The sequence below is a fragment of the Panthera tigris genome, chromosome A3 (genome assembly GCF_018350195.1).
Source record: "Panthera tigris isolate Pti1 chromosome A3, P.tigris_Pti1_mat1.1, whole genome shotgun sequence".
Classification (NCBI taxonomy): Eukaryota; Metazoa; Chordata; class Mammalia; order Carnivora; family Felidae; genus Panthera; species Panthera tigris.
In genome coordinates this window covers 26,209,484-26,226,120 of record NC_056662.1, presented here as the reverse complement: position 1 = coordinate 26,226,120, position 16,637 = coordinate 26,209,484, and the positions used below count along the sequence as shown (strand labels likewise).

General features: G+C 59.6%; 1 protein-coding gene across 10 annotated transcripts in view; it reads right to left on the bottom strand.

Moving 5' to 3' along the window:
- Positions 1-16,637, bottom strand: part of NOL4L (nucleolar protein 4 like) — a 126,954-nt gene that overhangs the window by 21,154 nt on the left and 89,163 nt on the right. For 8 of the 10 annotated variants that reach the window (XR_006215519.1, XM_042980646.1, XM_042980651.1 and 5 more), the window contains one exon: positions 7,487-7,628. Coding sequence is in view for 9 of the 10 variants with exons in the window: in XM_042980646.1 (XP_042836580.1) it covers positions 7,487-7,628 (142 nt within the window). In the remaining variant the exon portion in view is untranslated. Of the gene's footprint in view, positions 1-7,486; positions 7,629-7,893; positions 7,984-15,789; positions 15,970-16,637 lie in introns of those variants that run through there. The other 2 variants (XM_042980652.1, XM_007073560.3) reach the window with 2 other exon arrangements.

Sequence of the window (16,637 nt, the reverse complement as noted above, 5' to 3'; positions counted from 1 at the left end):
TCCTGCTCTAATGTCCTCACAGGCATCTGGGGGCCTAAGACCCTGGCAGCCCACACAAGGCCAGGGCTGTGCAGGCCCCGCCTGCTCCTGGGATAAAGGGATCCCTCGGTGCTGTCTCCCAGCCTCTCTCACCCCTCAGTGGCTGGAGGCCAGGACAGCCTAGCATTGTCTGTGCGGCCAGCAGCCCAGCTGATGATGGACACTTTCCTGTGACCCAGGACTGCCAGGGTGGCCCATGGCCAATCCCCAGAAAGACTTGGGCCCCAGTTCTCTGTTCCTTGGGGGAGGGCAGGGCAGAGGGATCATTCCGTGTGGATGTTTGGAGCCTTGACTAGGAACAAACAGCTCGTGCTCTGGAAGGAGGGAGTGTGACCTGTAGCCAGAGAATGGGGCCCGGACCCAGTTTCTAGCCTTAGCTTAGACAAGTAGGGTCAGGGGTGGCCAGGGCCAAGATGACAACAGGTGTGAAAGAGAGAAAGCTCAGTTTCAAAGCTCACTGCAGGACAAGTCCCTCAGAAGCCATCCCCAGTTGGCCACGGTGAAGGGGCCACAATCCTCCCCCAATGTGACAGTGACCAGGGCGGACACGCAACCATGAGCGTTGGGGTCCCCAGGGAGTCAGGTGTAAGCAAACCATAAAGCTCCAACCCCAGCAGTGGGCCTGCCAGAGGGCGGGCACCATCCACGAGCACACTAAGTATCCGGAGCACAGGGGTGGTGTTGGGGACTGTCTGAGCCCGAATGGCCTGCTCCTAACTCCTACGGAGCCCTTCCCCACTAGCAGGGTGGCCCCTGTCCTCTCCCTTGCACGAGCAGCATCCACCCCTTGCCGGGAACCCTCCCGTGGCATCCTCAGTGCCCAGGAGCCTTCTCCTTGGACAGCGGAACAATCTCACAGCTGCCTGCCTAGCTACCTGCCTGTGTGGAAGCTTGGAGACAGGGTCAGGCGGATCCAGAGGTAGGGTCTTGAAGGACTCAGGGTCCCTGGCACATATGAGCAGAGTGTGTGACAGGAGTTCACAAGATGCCAGGACAAGCTGTGAGTACCTGACCTCCCATCCCAGCTCTTTCCAAAGCAGCAAGGCTCTGGGTGGGTGGGTGGGTGGGTGGGTGGATGGATGGATGGATGGATGGGTGTGTGTGTGTGTGTGTGTGTGTGTGTGTGTGTGTGTGTGGTAGAGCAGGAGCAAGGAACACTGGTGTGATGCTGTAAGGGAGCTGTGGTCAGGACCACACGGGGATCATGTGGCAGACGGGACCCAGAGGGACCTGAACAGATAGACTGGACGGGACCAAGTGAGGCTGGTGAAGAGTTTAGAAATTGGGACCAGTGAGGAGAACCCCTCAGCCTTTCAAGGGAGGCCCTGACCTGCCAACAGCCCCTCAGCCCGCGCGTGCCAGTTGGCAGTGAGCCCGGGTGCCCGGCCCTCCAGCACAGCCCCCTGCACCAGGCTGGCCACTTATGAGGAAATGGCCCCACACCCATTTGTTGAGCCTCTCCCGTCCCAGGCTTGCGCTAAGCTCTGTCACTGCCTCACCCAGCTCTCATCTCTCTGTCCAGTGAGGGCAGATCACTGCCCCAGGCCCCACAGCAAGGAGCGAGGAGTTGCGAGTGGAGGCAGGACCGAGCCTGGGGCAGGGCAGCAGGGCTACGGCCGCCCCCTTCCCCTGCACACTGCGCTGCAGGGAGGTGGGGGAGGCACACTGAGAGAGGCCCCGGCTGGTGAGGAAAGGAGGGACAGCCCCACTGCTCCCCAGGGGACAGCCCCTGCCGCCCGGGCTGCGTTTCTGGGCGGTAGAGGCCCTACTTGTCAGCAGGCAAGAAGCCTCGGTCTTCTCTCAAAGAGCTCCCAAGGACCTCAGGGCTAATGGTCACATTAGCCTGTCCTACGTCAGCAGAAGCCAGGAATCAGAGCCAATGACTTGCCGAGGACCACCGGGCAGGGACGGGACTGGCCAGAACCAGCTCAGGAGACCCATGGCACAGTGCCAGGGCCTGCCTGCAGGGGGCCACGTCCAACTGAGACCTGGCCCACAGACATGGCCCCAGCTCTCTCCATCCTCCTGGCTGCAGCCTCCCTGCCCCGTCTCTCCTGTTTGGAGGCTGGAGTCCTGGGGAGCTTCTGGAGACATGTGACCCAGGAAACCCCCAGCCCTGGCATTCAGCACCTTTTGCCCTGCCCAGCCTCCTCCCTGGGAGGAGCACAGACGTGCTTGCTACCTGAGCCTCCCAGGCACGCCTCAGGCCCCCTGTGCCTGCCTTCAACATCACACCAAACACAGCCTGCTTGCTCCCACGGGCCTCCTCTGGTCCCCCATCTCTGCCACTAGCTGCTCAACAGCCATTGGTTGAGCTGCTACTCCATGGTCAGAGCTGGGGGTAACATCCAGAAGAGGACACTCATCCCGGTGCAGGGCCCTGACCCTGAGGATGCCCCCCGTGGCGCTGTCTGAAACAATGAAAAAGAGGAACTCGAATGTCCTTCCCCACAAGTGGCCCAAACGCTGGCTCCAGAGTCAGAGAGACTTGTGGTCTGGGCAAGTTACTTCCCCCTCAGGAGAGGACATGTCCTTCCCTGTAGGAAAGGCATGGTCATAGCTCTGAGCACCCAGCAGGCTTGGGAATGGGGATTCCAGTCACTAGAATGACTGGACAGTCTTCAAAAAATGCCACATCACTGACAGGAGAGGCAAATAACATTAAGAAGAAAAGGTGGCTGCAACACTACATAATCCCCCTGCCTTTTTTTTTTTTTAACAAGACTTTTATTATATGCAAAGAAAAGACTGAGAAAAATATGCCCCAAATATTGGTATTTTTTTCTTTTCTTTTGCTCCATTTTTCCCCCTAAAATTTCTACAATAAATGTAATATTTGTGAAACCAGGGGAAACCTAAGATAGGTTTCTACAGAGGCACACCTGCCCTCAGGAGGCTTACAGCCTGGCAGGGATCCCACATTCTTGTGCCTGTCCCTCTCTGCCTGACTTCTGAAAGGCAGGAACAGGGGCTCAATCTTCCCATGACCAAACTGATAAGAGTCCTGAAAGAACTGAAGACCACCCCCCCACCCCACCCCTGCCAGTGCCTTTGGTCATGGGCACCAGAGGGGAGGCTCCAAACCCTCCCCATCTGCAGGAAGGGAGTGCCGGCACCGGGTCACCGGAGGGAGGGAAGAAGAGAGGTCCAGTGTGGTGTCCTGTGGGCCTATAGGAGCGGTCTCGTCTGAGAGGCACATACAAGGGGCCCTGAAATGCCCCAGGACACCACACAGCCCCTGGCCGGCAATCCCCACCCCCACAATCCTGCAGGAAGACGACCATGCAGGAAGAGGGAAGCGGGACCCTCTGCTCTCCCCTGGCGCTGGCTTCCTGTCTGCCGGAGAGGTGAGTAATGTCCGCTCCCCACCCCCTTGCATCCCTTCTGGAGGCCAGGCCTCACATTTTCCGTTCAGGAAGGGGCAGAGCAAGAGGCCAGTGAAGCACATCAAGGAGAAATCAAGGAGCAGGCCCTGGCCTGGCCCCGCCCTCTGCAGCCCAGACTGCCTGGCCCGCCCACGGCCCCCTGGGACCCTGGCCTGGCCGGCATCTGAAGCCTGGGGGACCTGCGGGCTTGCCTTGCCCATGTGTGTGCTCTTGTTCACCATTTCATTCGAGCATCCATTTGACAGACCATTACCCCCACCTGCTCTGTGCCAGGCTCTGTGCTGGGTTCTGGGGTCCTAGCTTTCAGGGTGCTTATGCTCTCTGGGGGAGAGATGGACATTAGGCAGATAATCCCACCGACGGGACATGACTACAGACTGACAAACTGGTCCCAAGTCAACTCCAGACTACAGTGTCTCTGGACAAAGTCTCAACAGCTAGCTTCTCCCAGGCGTCTTCTCTCTACCCCAGAAGGCACCCCCTGAACCAAGTGTCTTTCCAGTCACCTGTGATGTACACAGAGTTCCATTTGGACTCATAGGCCAAAGCCTCAGATAGGGCCTAGCTGCAGGTCTGGAAAAGACTCGGCCACGCGTGGGCAAGAGGCCACAGCGGAAACAGCCTGGATCACTCTGGCCCCAAGAAGCCAGTGCTTCGAATACGTGAGGGGAGGCTCCTCTGGTTCCCAGGCTCCCCCCTCCCCCATCTTCTGGGGAACTTCACACATGGCCAATACCTGCCAAGGCAGAAACAGGAGGGCAGCCTCCTTCGGCACTACCGTGAGAAGGGTCAGATCACCCAAATTCTCTTCATCATCTCCTACGTCTCATGAGGTGAGACAAGAGTGTATGCTCACCCACGGCAGCGAAAGCCCCCAGCAGGGAAGCACTTTGTGCGTGGTGTGTCCCTCCCCCACCCCAGCCCAGTGTCTGCTGCTGTGATTTCAGGGAGCCAGGAACAGCGCCCAGAAAAGAGATCCGTGAAGTACATCCTTGCAGGCAGGGGCGGGCTTGGGGGAAAAAGCACAACCATGCATGTTTCAGGGCGAGTGCATTCCCACTCCCTGCACATCTCAGAGGCAAGCTCCCAGGGGTGAAAGCTGGTGTGCTAATTCATTTCTGGTCTCGGCATGGGGACCTGGCCCGCCAAGACCCAGTCTTCATCTGCATTTGTTAAAATTTGAAAAGGGAAGGAGAGAAGAGGGGGTGGTGAAGGCAGGCGGGGGGCAGGGGGGAGGAGGAGGAGGGGAAAGAGGAGGGCCCAACACATACACCTACAGGTGTGAATGTGTGCAAGCTACCTGGCTTCCCGAAATGGTTCTGGGCCGCATCACTGGCCAGCACGAGTGGTGCACTCCCTGGGACAGCCTTGGAAGCCCCACACTTTCTGGCTAAGGGAAAAGACCCAGGTGCTCAGATTGGGGATATCCTCAGGAACAAAGAACCCAACTGGTCCCCAACAAGGGTGGGCCTATATCCCCTCCGGATGGTGTGCTCAGAGGTAGGTCTTGATGAATGTCTGCTTCTTTATTCATTCAGGCAACAAATATTCAGCAGGCCCCTATAACGTGCCAAGCATACAGCTGGAGTCACTGGGGACAGAGTAGAGAGCAAGATTGACACGGTCTGTGCCTTGCAGGACTCACAATGGGGGCTTTAGACCTCATCTTTCCAATTTGCCAGCTCCGCGGAGGACCGAGGGCCGGAGACCACACAGCAAGCCACCACGGAGGGTTGTGGCTAGGTTCGGAGTCCAGGGTAGACCAGAGCCTCTGCTTGGCCCGTCCCCACCCCGGTCCTTCGTTAACAACAGGGGATATGAGAACACCCCGTAGTCTGATGGTCTCCCGTTGATTCACTGATGGGAGCAGGATCTCGGCTTGTGTCTGCACTGTAAGCACCTTCAGAGAGGGGAGCTGGCTGCGTGCCACCGTGGGGGCTGGGGGGCTGGAGGAGGGCTCTAGGCCAGGTCTGTACCCAGCCAAAACCCTACGGGAACCCACTGCTCTGGAGAAACACAGCAGTCACCAATAGATCCCGGACCAGCAGGGGCAGCAGAGACCGGGCCAGACAACCAGGCCTTCTCAAGGCCTGCGACCCCCCGCACTGGGTCTCGGTCGGCCTCTGGCCAGCACATCAGCCCACAGCCTCCAGACACAGCCTCTGATTAAATAATTAAATTGATGGTATCACAGTCAACACCGTCCTCCCTGTCTCCAGCTCGGGCTGCCTGCCCTGATAAACACCCTGGCACTGTCAGCAGGCCAGCCTGCTTCAGCCCAGTGCCCACAACCAGGAAGGCCTGGGGCGGCGGGAGGGGCGGGGGGACTGCAGGACTACACCCAGGCCGGCTCCCCCTGGGAAGCTCTTGTGGGACCACCTGCAGGATGTGCCGACCCCGGTCTCTGCTTCATCTTCGTGACCGGCCAAGCCCCGGGCAGCGGGGCAAATGATGCCGAAGAATCCCTGCGACCCCCACAGAAATACTCCCTTCTGCTACCTGAGCCTGGAAACTCCCCACAAAGTGCCAAGTCTCCCTGGGAGATGTCTCCAACAAAAATCAGACTGCTAAAGGACGGTTTTGAGCAACAATAACATAAGACTTTTTCAAGAGTGAGTTGCGGGAATATGGCCCCCATTCAGTCCTACTACTCTGAGTTTTTAAAAAAAATGTTCTGGATCCTTCTTGGGAAGGTATAACCCTATGCCCTTGGCTGAGCTCTGCTGGCACAGCCCTTGGTGTGGCCTTTGGGCGTGGCCTTTGATGGGCTCAGATGAGAAGGGAGGTCAGCTGCTGGGCACTTCCGAGCCCCAGAACCCCCAGCAGCATGTGGCTGCCCCCACCCTGTGGGAATACTGGGAGGCGGTTACTGGCCTGGGAGGCTCTGGTGGGGAGGCTCACAGCACGAGGGGGTCGTGCCGACCTCACGAGGTGTCAGGGCACAAAAGTCTTTTCTTTCCCAGCAGCCTTATACTCCAGGCCCGGCAGAACCACCCTCTGGGCTCCCCAGCCCCTAGCCCAGCTTCCCCAGCTGCCTCCAGGCTGGGTCTCCTCCCAGACAAAGCCGGATTCAGGCCTGTGAGGGCAGTCGGGAGGCAGGCGCGCGCGGGTTCTGCCATGGAGACGAACTTTGACCCAAACTGCAAGGCTCCTACCCCTTATTTACTCTTTAAGGCTAACCCGTTTCACAGAGTTAACATTACACCCCTTTTTAACCCTGCACTTCCCTCCCGCATTCCAGGCCCGACCTTTGACCCTTCCTAATTGCTGGTTCTACACCCCAGATCTCTGAGGCTCAGCCCTGGGCTCAGCCCCCGCCCCCCAATCACCTCCCCAGAACCCAGAGCCCCACCAGAGACACTGACCACAGGTGCCACCCGGGTCCCACAACTGCACATGACTGACACAGGCACTGTTGTCTCAGAGCCCCAGCCCCTTGGGGGTTTCACACAGGTGCTCCAGAGTGGACCCCTGGGATCTGACTTCTGACCCCAAGACTCCCATGCCAAGAAGAAGGCCTCCGTTCCGAGGGAGGCCACAGGAAGCTGCCTGGCTGGCCCTGGAGGGCAGTGGGGGCCAGGGAAGAGGCCAGACGGCTCCTGAGCTGGGCCACTTCTTATCACAAGGGCCTGGGGACACACAGTGGACAAGCTTATTGCCTGCTGGCTCACAAGGTGACAGGCAGGGACCCTGTCCTATAGCCTCATGCTGAGTTGCAGAAGCCTAACTCTTGCTTTCACTGCTGGGCAGCTGAACTCTTCCGGGTCAGGCAACTATTAGCCTTCCCAGACCTGAATCACGGTAATTTCGACATCCATATCCTACCAGCCTGTGAGCGTCAGGGCAAACAGACAGGCAGGACAGCCTGTCAGGCTGCCAGCCCCTGAGAGCTCTCTCCGTTTACCTTTGGGAGGACTTGCTCTCCCTGCAGCCGGGGGCTGGAGTGCTGGTGGAGATGCTGAGGCCCTCCAGTAGGACCCCTCGCCAGGCCACAGCCCAGATTTCTAGGCCCCTGCAGGCAGGCACAGCGCCTTCCTCACTGGCCACCAAGAGACACTCACCGTCCTCTTGGCTGTGGAGGTTCTGAGGGCTCCGCATCCTCTCGTCCTGGCTGGGACTCAGGCTGGAGGCCAGGTGTGGGTCAGCTGACATCCATGTGGAGTCGTTCATATCAAAATCTTCACTGCTCACAGAAGTTTCATCCTGATCAGGGACAAAGAAGGTGGATGTTTCAACAGGGACAGGCTCTGTGCAGCCCCAAGGCAGCATTTTGGGTGAACCCTAGGGCCTGTGGGCATTTGGAAGCCTCCAAAGGCCACAGGGAACCCCCAAACCTTGCCCCCCGTGCAAGCGGTTCGGGCTCTGGTTCCTGTCGGAAGCCAGGGCTGAGGGCCGGCGCTGTCTGTAATTGAAGACAATTATGAGGTCTTGCATCCTGGAGGGGCGGATAGCAGGGCCTGGCTCTTACCCTTGTGAGCCAAGGTTGAAGCAAGCGCTGTAAACAAGGGCCACCACTCCCCGCCTGCAGCCCCGGGAAGAGGGCTCGCTGTGCACAGGGACGGGTGGCCAAAAGCGGGTAGCGAGACATGCGGACACTGCTGAGGCCAAGCAGACCGCCCCCACTAGGACTGCCTCCGACTCCAGCTCCCATGGAGCATGCATGGAATTCCTTTCTCCCACTCCCCCAACCCAGAGGACATTTCTGTCTTCCTCCTTCCTAACCTTTGCTGTGCTTCAAAGATATGCTCTTGGGCAGCTTCCAGGGCTGAAAAGGCCAGCCCCAGAAGTGCAGAGAAGGAAGGGGGTGGGGCAGGCAAGGAGGGTTCGGATCAGACCGCAAAGGGGGTTTGGCTCCAGGGCCTGGGGGGCCGCCAGGGCCTTCCAAACAGCCGGAGGGCCTGTTAGAGAGGACCACGCCTGCCTCCTCTCCCCTTGCTGGCTTCAGTGAGCCCCTGGCCAGTCATCTGGGAACCCCCAGGGCGGGGCCCCTTCAATCCAGCCCTCCAGTGGGAAGGGACCCCACCTCCTTCTGGCCCAGCCTCTTTCAGGAGCAGCAAGCAACTGTGTTTGGGAGCTGGCTGTAAAATGCAAGAAAGATGGCCCAGCAGCTCCCCCCCCCCCAACTGGCTTTGCCCCCTCCCCTCTCCTCTCTAGCAGGATACAATGGCATCTGTGGGCCCCCAGTAAGGACCTCTGGCAGAGCCCCCCACCCCCCAAAAAAAGCCTCTCCAGGGCCCCTCACAAACGACTCTTTTATAATGAGCAAACACACTTTGGTTCGAACTTTCTTCGGAGGCTGTCCCTGAGGCAGACACATCTGTTCTCCAAGTGCTAGGGAACCGGCGTGGATTATCCACCCCTCCCCCACTATGGCAGGCTGGCAGGGAGTTTCCTGGAATTTACAGCTTCTGTGCAGCCAGTGTGTGCCCTCTGCGGCCAAATCCACCACACCAGCTCTGCCCAGCTCCGGGGTCCCCACGAGGCACACCCAGAGCCTCAGGGGACAGAGACCAGGTGTCCTCTTGGGACTTATTCCCCTCCCACCCGCTTCCACTCACCCTGCCTCCCTCCCACTGGCCGCCCTGCTCCTTACGCACAAGCACATCCACCCAGTCTTCCTTGGGTGAAAGCCCACTCACTCACATTCACTCAGACTATGTTCTCACACCCAGAGGGACACACACAGTCAAAAGGCTCTCTCTGCACAAAAGGCACAAAGGGACAACAAAACTCTCCCGTGCGGCCCCCCAGGACGGAACCTAAGAGTGAGAGGGGTGGCTGGCCAGAGAGTGGACCCTTGGAGGCACAGAGCCCATCGAGGCTCTGGGAGCCAGGGGCAGACACATCCTTGCTTGGGCCGCCTGCTCCTTCCTGTCTGCCCAGAGCACACTGTGCTCAGGTCTGACCTGAGGTAGGAAGGCCTTTCCTGGCTCTTGGGTGTCGTTGAAACACCCATGATTTACAAGGCTGAATCTATTAACATCCGGAAGCGCTATCTACTCAAAACGCTTCATGCATTCATTCAACAAGCATTTATTGAACACCTACTATGAGCCAAGCACTTTCTAGGCGTTGGGAAGTTCAGCAGTGGACAGGACAGAGTCCTAATGCTCCTGGCACTCCCTGTCCCGCAGGGGAGGAGATGGATAATCAGCAGAAAAAACACGTAACAGCTGTGGTGATGGGCTCCGGAGCAGAACGAAGCAGAGCAAGCGGGAGAGGGGCCCGTGGGGCCGTGTTTATCAGGTGGCCGGGGAGGGCCTCGCCGGTTAGGAAACATCTGAGAGGAAGCCCACAGGAAGTGAGGAAGGTTACCATGCAGGGGTCTGCACAGGGAGCCTTCCAGGCACTGGCACATGTTGGTGGGTCCAAGGAGCAGCCAGGAGGCCACTGTGGCCGGAGGAGAGGGGTAGGCCAGGGGCGGCAGCGCCACACAGGAGTGTCCCCTCCCAAGGTGCGCATAAGCCTGGGCGGGGCTGTCCGCAGCGGGTCCACTAAGCACACGCCTCACCCAGGAGCGGGGAAAGTCAGAACCGCTGGGGGCAGCGCTCAAGGTGCCCACACTCTACCCCCCCTCCACCAACTTGAAAACGTGAACAGACACCAAAGTTCATTAGGCGTCAAGTGCTCCCCTTTGATCGTCTCAGGTCATCCTCCCCACAGGCCCACCTGTGGGCCTCATGAGGCAGGTGTAGTCGCCAGCCCCATTCTACAGATGAGAAACGGCCGCTCCAAGGGTTTAGGGCGACCGCCCAAGGTCGTGAGCTTACAAGCGGCAGAGCCAGACGTGCGCAATCCTAGGGGCCCAGACGCGCCATCCTTCCCACCTACAAGGCTGCGCCCAGGCTGTCCCCCTCACCCGGAACACCCACCGGCCTGTGGCACCGCACAGCGCAAAGTCCGAACGCGTACCTGTCTCACCCACCAGCTCCGGCTGTCTCCATCACTCTTACACAATCTGTCCACACCAGCAGCCCCCTGCAGTCAGGCACACGCCCCTCAGCTGCGGCATGTCAACATACTCTGGGCTTTGCCCTGACTTTCCCCAGAGAACCTAAGTCCTTCCGAGGGTGGGGACGAGGCTGCGTGTCTCCCGGACCCCCCCCCCCCCCCGCAAGGCCTGCGAGACGCGGGGCACTGGCTGAACTGCCTGGCGGGATCCTGGCGTTTGAGGAGGATGCGGCATCAGTTGGACAATGGCGGCCTCGGTCCCGCCACACACGGTTCTCGAATGGAGACCATATGAAACCCGGATGGTGGCTGGCAGGCTGGCGGCAGCACACGGCCTCGCAACGTCTCCCCGTGGCACATGCCAACCACCCCACGCAGGGCCTAGGGTTTCTCTGACTCAGATCGCTTAACTGTCCACCAGAATGACCCCCTCCACCCTTCCCTGCCCTGCCAAGTCGAAGTGGGAAGAGGTGAGCAAAACTTTACACTGAAGTTGACTGACAGCGAAAACCCAGTGCCCACTGTGCCAGCGGGGTCTTTGGGGGCAAGGGTTTCACGAGATTTCCCTCCCATGGCTCCATTAAAAAAGCAGGCGCCCACGTCAGGCCTGTCTCAGGATGTGGGACCTGCCCCTCGGAGATCGACCCCAGCTGCCCAAGGGCACCACAGCTAGCTGCAGAGCTGGGCTCTGAACCCAGGCAGTCTGTGCCCAGAGCCCACATCACAGAGCCGCCACACCGCGCTTCCTCCCTTCAACTGAAAGAGCCAGACTCCTTAACGACAAAGTGTCTCAGGATGAGACCCACAGGAGACTCATGGGAGATGGAGCTATATTTACACATACTCCCACACGCGCTCCCTCTCTTCAATGAGTGGCACACATTTTCTGAACATCTACTATGTGCTTGTGTTGTGCCGGGGGCACAGACAACGAAGGCTCCTTTCCTTCAGGACCTTGTTATCTACGGAGAGACACCAGCCAAAAATTCTGCCCCGCTTAAGTGCCAGGAGAAAGGGGCTACGGACCCCTCCCGAGCCGCTGATGGACCGCCAAGCTCTCCCCTGGAGAGTGTTCTCACAGCCCATGGGGTCTGCTGCACGACCCCTGGCTCTGAAGGCGGTGGCTCCGTGCAAGGTTCCAACACCGCTGCTGTAGCTGCTTTTTAGGAGAAACCAAGCGTCGTCAACCCGGTTGAAACACAGAAAACGAGTATGTTGTGATGGAGCTGCCACAGCTACTTTTGTGGGAGAGAAGCCTTCCCAGACCCCTTTGCAACCTGGCTGCTACAGCGCAGCCCCCAGCCGCAGAGGGCAGGCCGCGACCTCGCCCCCTCGATGGAGCTGAGGCTCCAGGAGCAGGCTAATTACACAGGCAGTCGCCGGTGCACGCGGCTCTGAGACCGTCCATGACTGTGCGGGGCGGGCGATGCACTCCTTTCCCGAGGGATCAGCAGGAGGTGGCCAGCGCGGCCTTGTGAGCCGTAGGCTCTTGGGCCTGTGGATTGACTTAGGGTGTTCTCCCCCTGCTCACCCAGAGGTCACGAGTTAGGCCCCTCTTGCTTTTCCCTTCTGGACTCTCAAGGGAATCTGATCTACTAATTTCTCTCTGTAAACAAACTTCAGTGAAATTTTCATTAGAGAATAAAAGAGTGTATACAATCCAGTCTTTCTGGGCCACTTCTCCCCAGACCCCATGAGAGTGACCAGCCAGCTGCCCCCTTCCCCCAGCTCCTCTTACCTCAGACACCTTGAAGCCTACAGCCTTGCCACCTGTTGATAAAAGTCCATCATTCAGCACCAAAGGGCCTGAGCCATTGTGGGCGTCAAAGTGATAGCACCACTGCCTTTCTGAAGGGGGGGACCTTAAGAATATGTGGGGAGCAGGTGAGCAGCACCCAGCCAGGCCCTAGGACACACCCCAATCCTGGAGCCCTGACTCTGGGCAGAAGGAGAGGAACCGGACCAAACCCTCCCTGCTTATCTGCAGTCCAAAATTCATGGGCAGGTTCAGTTTCTCTCCACCCAGGTTCTGAGGCCCTTCCTCCTCTGCAGGCAAACTAGCACCAACCACTGCCCAGCCTAGGAGGAGGAGAAAACGGGAGAGCAGAGGGGAAATGGTGGAAACGCGCCTGTATCCATGGCGGGTAACTAGGAGCAGGTGCTATCAGTAACCTGATTATTTTACAACTGGGGTCAATTTCTTGGGAACTAGGTTCCTGGTGCCTCTGAAGTTGAGCCATTTGCATCCTCCAGGACAGGGATCCTGGGGCGTGCCTCACACAACATTTTCCAGGCCTTTCCTCTCAGCTGTAACTCTATCTCTACCACTTGCTTTGAGGGAAAAAAAAAAAAAAAAAAAAAAAAAAAAGAGGAGGATTTGCTGAGAATTTAGTGCAATTGTAAGCCATAAGCCCTGACCAGGAGCCTTGGGTGTACGTTTCAGAGAAGGGGAGTGGGGGAGGGGAGGCAGGGATGTGCCAGAGGTGTTTCTGGGCCAGGCAGGAGACAGACCCCTCTGTCTAGCCCCCACAGTCTGTTTGATGAGAGGCTGAAGCTCCTGCCAGAAAGATCGCCAGGCTGGGACAGTTGCCCCAGCACTAGCTCTACCCCAAGGAGGCGGGCACCAAGATGTAGAAAGTGAGCACCTCCTTCTGGAACACCTGCACGTTCCTTCTGGGCCCTGGAATTCTTCAGTAAGAGGCAACTCTTCCCCTTGTCTCCATGTCAGCGAGCATTACACACACAGCCTTCTGAGCATGCCAAGAAGGTACTGAACCGCATTTGACCCCAACTTAACCCCTTCGGTTCATCAGATGGCTTATTAATGGAAGATGAAAACCCCCCAGGATTGAAAGTAGTGAAGGGATTGCACAAATGAAATCTTAGGGTGGTCTGAGCCGCAGCTCCTGGGAGCTGTGGGGTCCCAAGGCTGCCGCTTCATGCTCCACACTGAGCCCACCTGGCCACCAGGGGAGGAGGCCAGCCTCCTGGGGACACTCCCTGCACAATTCCACTCCTTCCTGCTAACATACCTTCTCTGCTGACTAGTCCTGTGAGCACAAGCCCTTCTGGGAAACGTGGAGTGGGGAGGGCTGAGGCAGCCAATCCCCTAACACCTTTCAGGTGTTCTCGCACACACGCATAGGGTCCGTCAGAAACATACATACACACATAGGGAGATGCTCTGTTGTCCTTGCTGTCACGAAGGCCTGAATGCTGGGAGTGAGCATTTTCAACACCTTCCTACTAGTGTGTCGAGTGTAAAATGGGCTTTTGTTTCCTAGGCAAAGGCAACTGGCTGTTTTCCCAGCACTCCTCACCATGAGGGCCTCACTGACACCCCAGGCCCTGGCATTAACAGGGGTCTCTTTAAGAGGGTGGCTGGAGAGAGGAGTTGCAGCAGACGGGGTTCTTCCAGCCAAAAGGAGAGCTGGAGAGGAACCACTCTGAGCTAATCCCCTGCAGGAGTTTCCTTCCAAGAAAAGGACCCAGACAAGACAAAAAAGTTCTTGAGAAACTCAGGGCAGCCCAGCTCCACATGGCCCCAGGGTGGCTGAGGCCACAGAAGTTTCCCCAAATCCACCTCCTCAGCTGGGAGGAAAGTTCTGGGGTGTTCTGCTCCCGAAAGGTGCTGAATGGGGTCATGCCACACAGTTGAGGTAAAGTGGGTGTGGGAGGAGGTGCTGTCTTAAAACCTACTCTATAAAACAAGCCCAGCTTGAGATGGGATTAGACAGGAGCTTGATATTATTTAAAGACACATTTGGGCCCTAATGGTTTTCCAATGAAGGGGTAATTTACTATGTAAGGACTAAACTACCCCCGAGGCCTGGGCCATATAGGGGTCTTTCCCCAAACCAACCTCCAGTCCAGAAGCAGGGGGCCAGACAGCACCCCTAGTCCCATCACACAGATGGTTCTCCCCAGAGGAGCTGTGAGAGCCCCTGAACACCTCTCCCCACACCCCCACCTGGTAGGCTGGGGGCCCCAGGCTGGGGTTTCCAGCTGATTCTGGGATAAGTAGGGCTTTATCTCAAGGGAGAATCTATTTCAAGCCACAATCCTTCTCAGAAAGAGGAGGAAATCACAGAGTCCAAACACCATTTCAGGTGAAATCAGGAGGTTATTAATCTCCCCTCAGAGCAGACAGAAAGAAAAATCAATGTTTTAGAGGGGGGAAAAAGGTTCCATTTGAATTAATGGGTTTGTGGCTTCTCCATTGATCTGCGCCTCTTCACACTTTCTTTTTGTGCTTTTGTGCTCTTGGGGAGGGGGAAGGGAGAAGGGAGAAGGGAATGGGGAGGAAGGGGGTGGGCCTCCCGGTAAGGAAAAGGACGGTCTAACCTTAACCTTTCTTCAGGAATAATGCTAATTAGCCAGGCTTAATGAGAACTTCCCCCAGGAAGCGCGGCCCAGTAGGGGCGACCGGACTCGGGCAAAACGCTGCTCCAGGTGGGAGCAGGGAGGGGGAGTCATTTCTGAACTCGAGCCGCTGGAATAAAAACTGTGGATGGCACACCCCCACCCTGCCCCACGAGAAGTGTCCGGTCCAGGAGGGCTAGGTGGAGAGCGGAGAGTGGCCGGCGGAGGCGTAAATTCAACTTAACGCGGACGCGCGCCCTCACTCCGGCCGGCTGCCCCCGCCCCGTGTGTCCCCTTCATTTAGGAATGCCCCTTCGCCAGGAGCCGCCGCCGCCCCCCGGCTTCCGCTCTGACGGTACACCTGAGCAGGGCACCCGGTCCTCTCGGGGGAGGGACAGGGGCCTGCCGAAGTGGGCTCAACTCTGCAAACCTCATCTCAACTCCCCGCGCCGTGGCGGGGAGCCCCTCCCTGCCACTCAACGCTTCCCGTCCTCATATCCCCAAACAGTCCACTTCCCTTCTCTCGCCGGCCGCGGTGGCGGCAACCCGAGCCCGGCCCCCACCCCGCCGCCTGCGAACGCCTTCCTCCCCGGGACGCGGTGCCGAGCCCGCTGCAAACGGTGTGGCCGCCGCACAATACCGCGGCGCGGCGCAGCGCAGCGCACACAATCACCGCCCCCCAGGACCGGCGGCGCGCACGGCCCGGGAGTGGGGTGCGCCCGGCGGCCCCCCGGCACTCGCCGCCAGGCACACCTCTCCGGGACCCCAAAGCCCCTAGAGTGCACCTCCCCTGCCCGTCCCCCCCCCCCACTCGGTCACACTCACCCGCCCCCCGCCCCAGCCCACTCCGCCCAGGGCGCAGCCGCTTCCCTGCGCCCCCCTCCTCAGCCCCGGCGCAGGAAGCTCCCCCGCGTCCCCCTCCCCAGAACCCCCCAGCTCCCCCACCCCCTTAACCGCAGCTCAACGGCCGGCGGCACCGGCGGGAGAAGGGGGGCGGCGGCCGGGGGCCCGGAAACGGCCCGATCGCGGGGATCCGGGTCGGACTCCGTACCTGGGCGGGAGGCGAGGCGGAGACCGGCGGTCGGGCTCGGCGAGTGAGCGGGGCGGGCGGCAGTGACAGCCCCACAGCTCCAGCTGCTGCTGCTGCTGCTGCCGCCGCGGCCGCCCGGGGAGAGGGGCTGGCACCGCCGCGGCGCGTCACTGCCCGGCCCGGGGGCGGGGGTGGCCAGGGGGAGGGCCCAGGCGAGCGGCGGCGGCAGCGGCGGCGGCGCCGCGGCCGGGAGGGAGGAAGAGGGAGGGGGGCACCGGGCACGGGGAGGCGGGGGAGGGGGGGCGGGACCGGGCACGGGGCGGGGGCCGGGGGGAGGGGAGCGCGGGGAGGGCGCACGCAGGGGGAGTAGGAGGAGCAGCAGGAGGAGGAGGTGGAGGGGCTGACGAGAGGGAGGAGTGGGCACGGGGGGAGGGGGAGAGAGGAAAAGGAGGCACCCAGAGAGAGGAGAAAGGAGGGAGAGGCCGGGGGGCGGGGAGGGGGGAGAGGAGGTGGAAGGAGGGGGTGCTGGGCCAGGTAGTGGGGGAGGGATGAGGGCGCACTGGACGCGCTGCCGTGCGCTCCGGGGGGAGAGCGCTCTTAAGGGGGAAGCGCTTCGAGGAGGATTCTTGCTGGGGGCTGAGCCCCGGAAAGAAAGCGGTGGGGTGTGTGCCCGCCCCTCGCTCCTGGAGGCCGCAGTCTTCGGGTCTGGGGGTTGGAAGGGGAGGCACCCGGCCCGCCGGCTCTCTGCGTTCAGGCCAGGAGAGGAGAGACTTGGCCCAAAGAAAGTGACTCAGGCACCATTAGGAACTCTCCGCGCCCTGGGGCCTTCGGGCAGCCCTGGACCTCCTCGTGTCCCCTGGTTCCCTGGG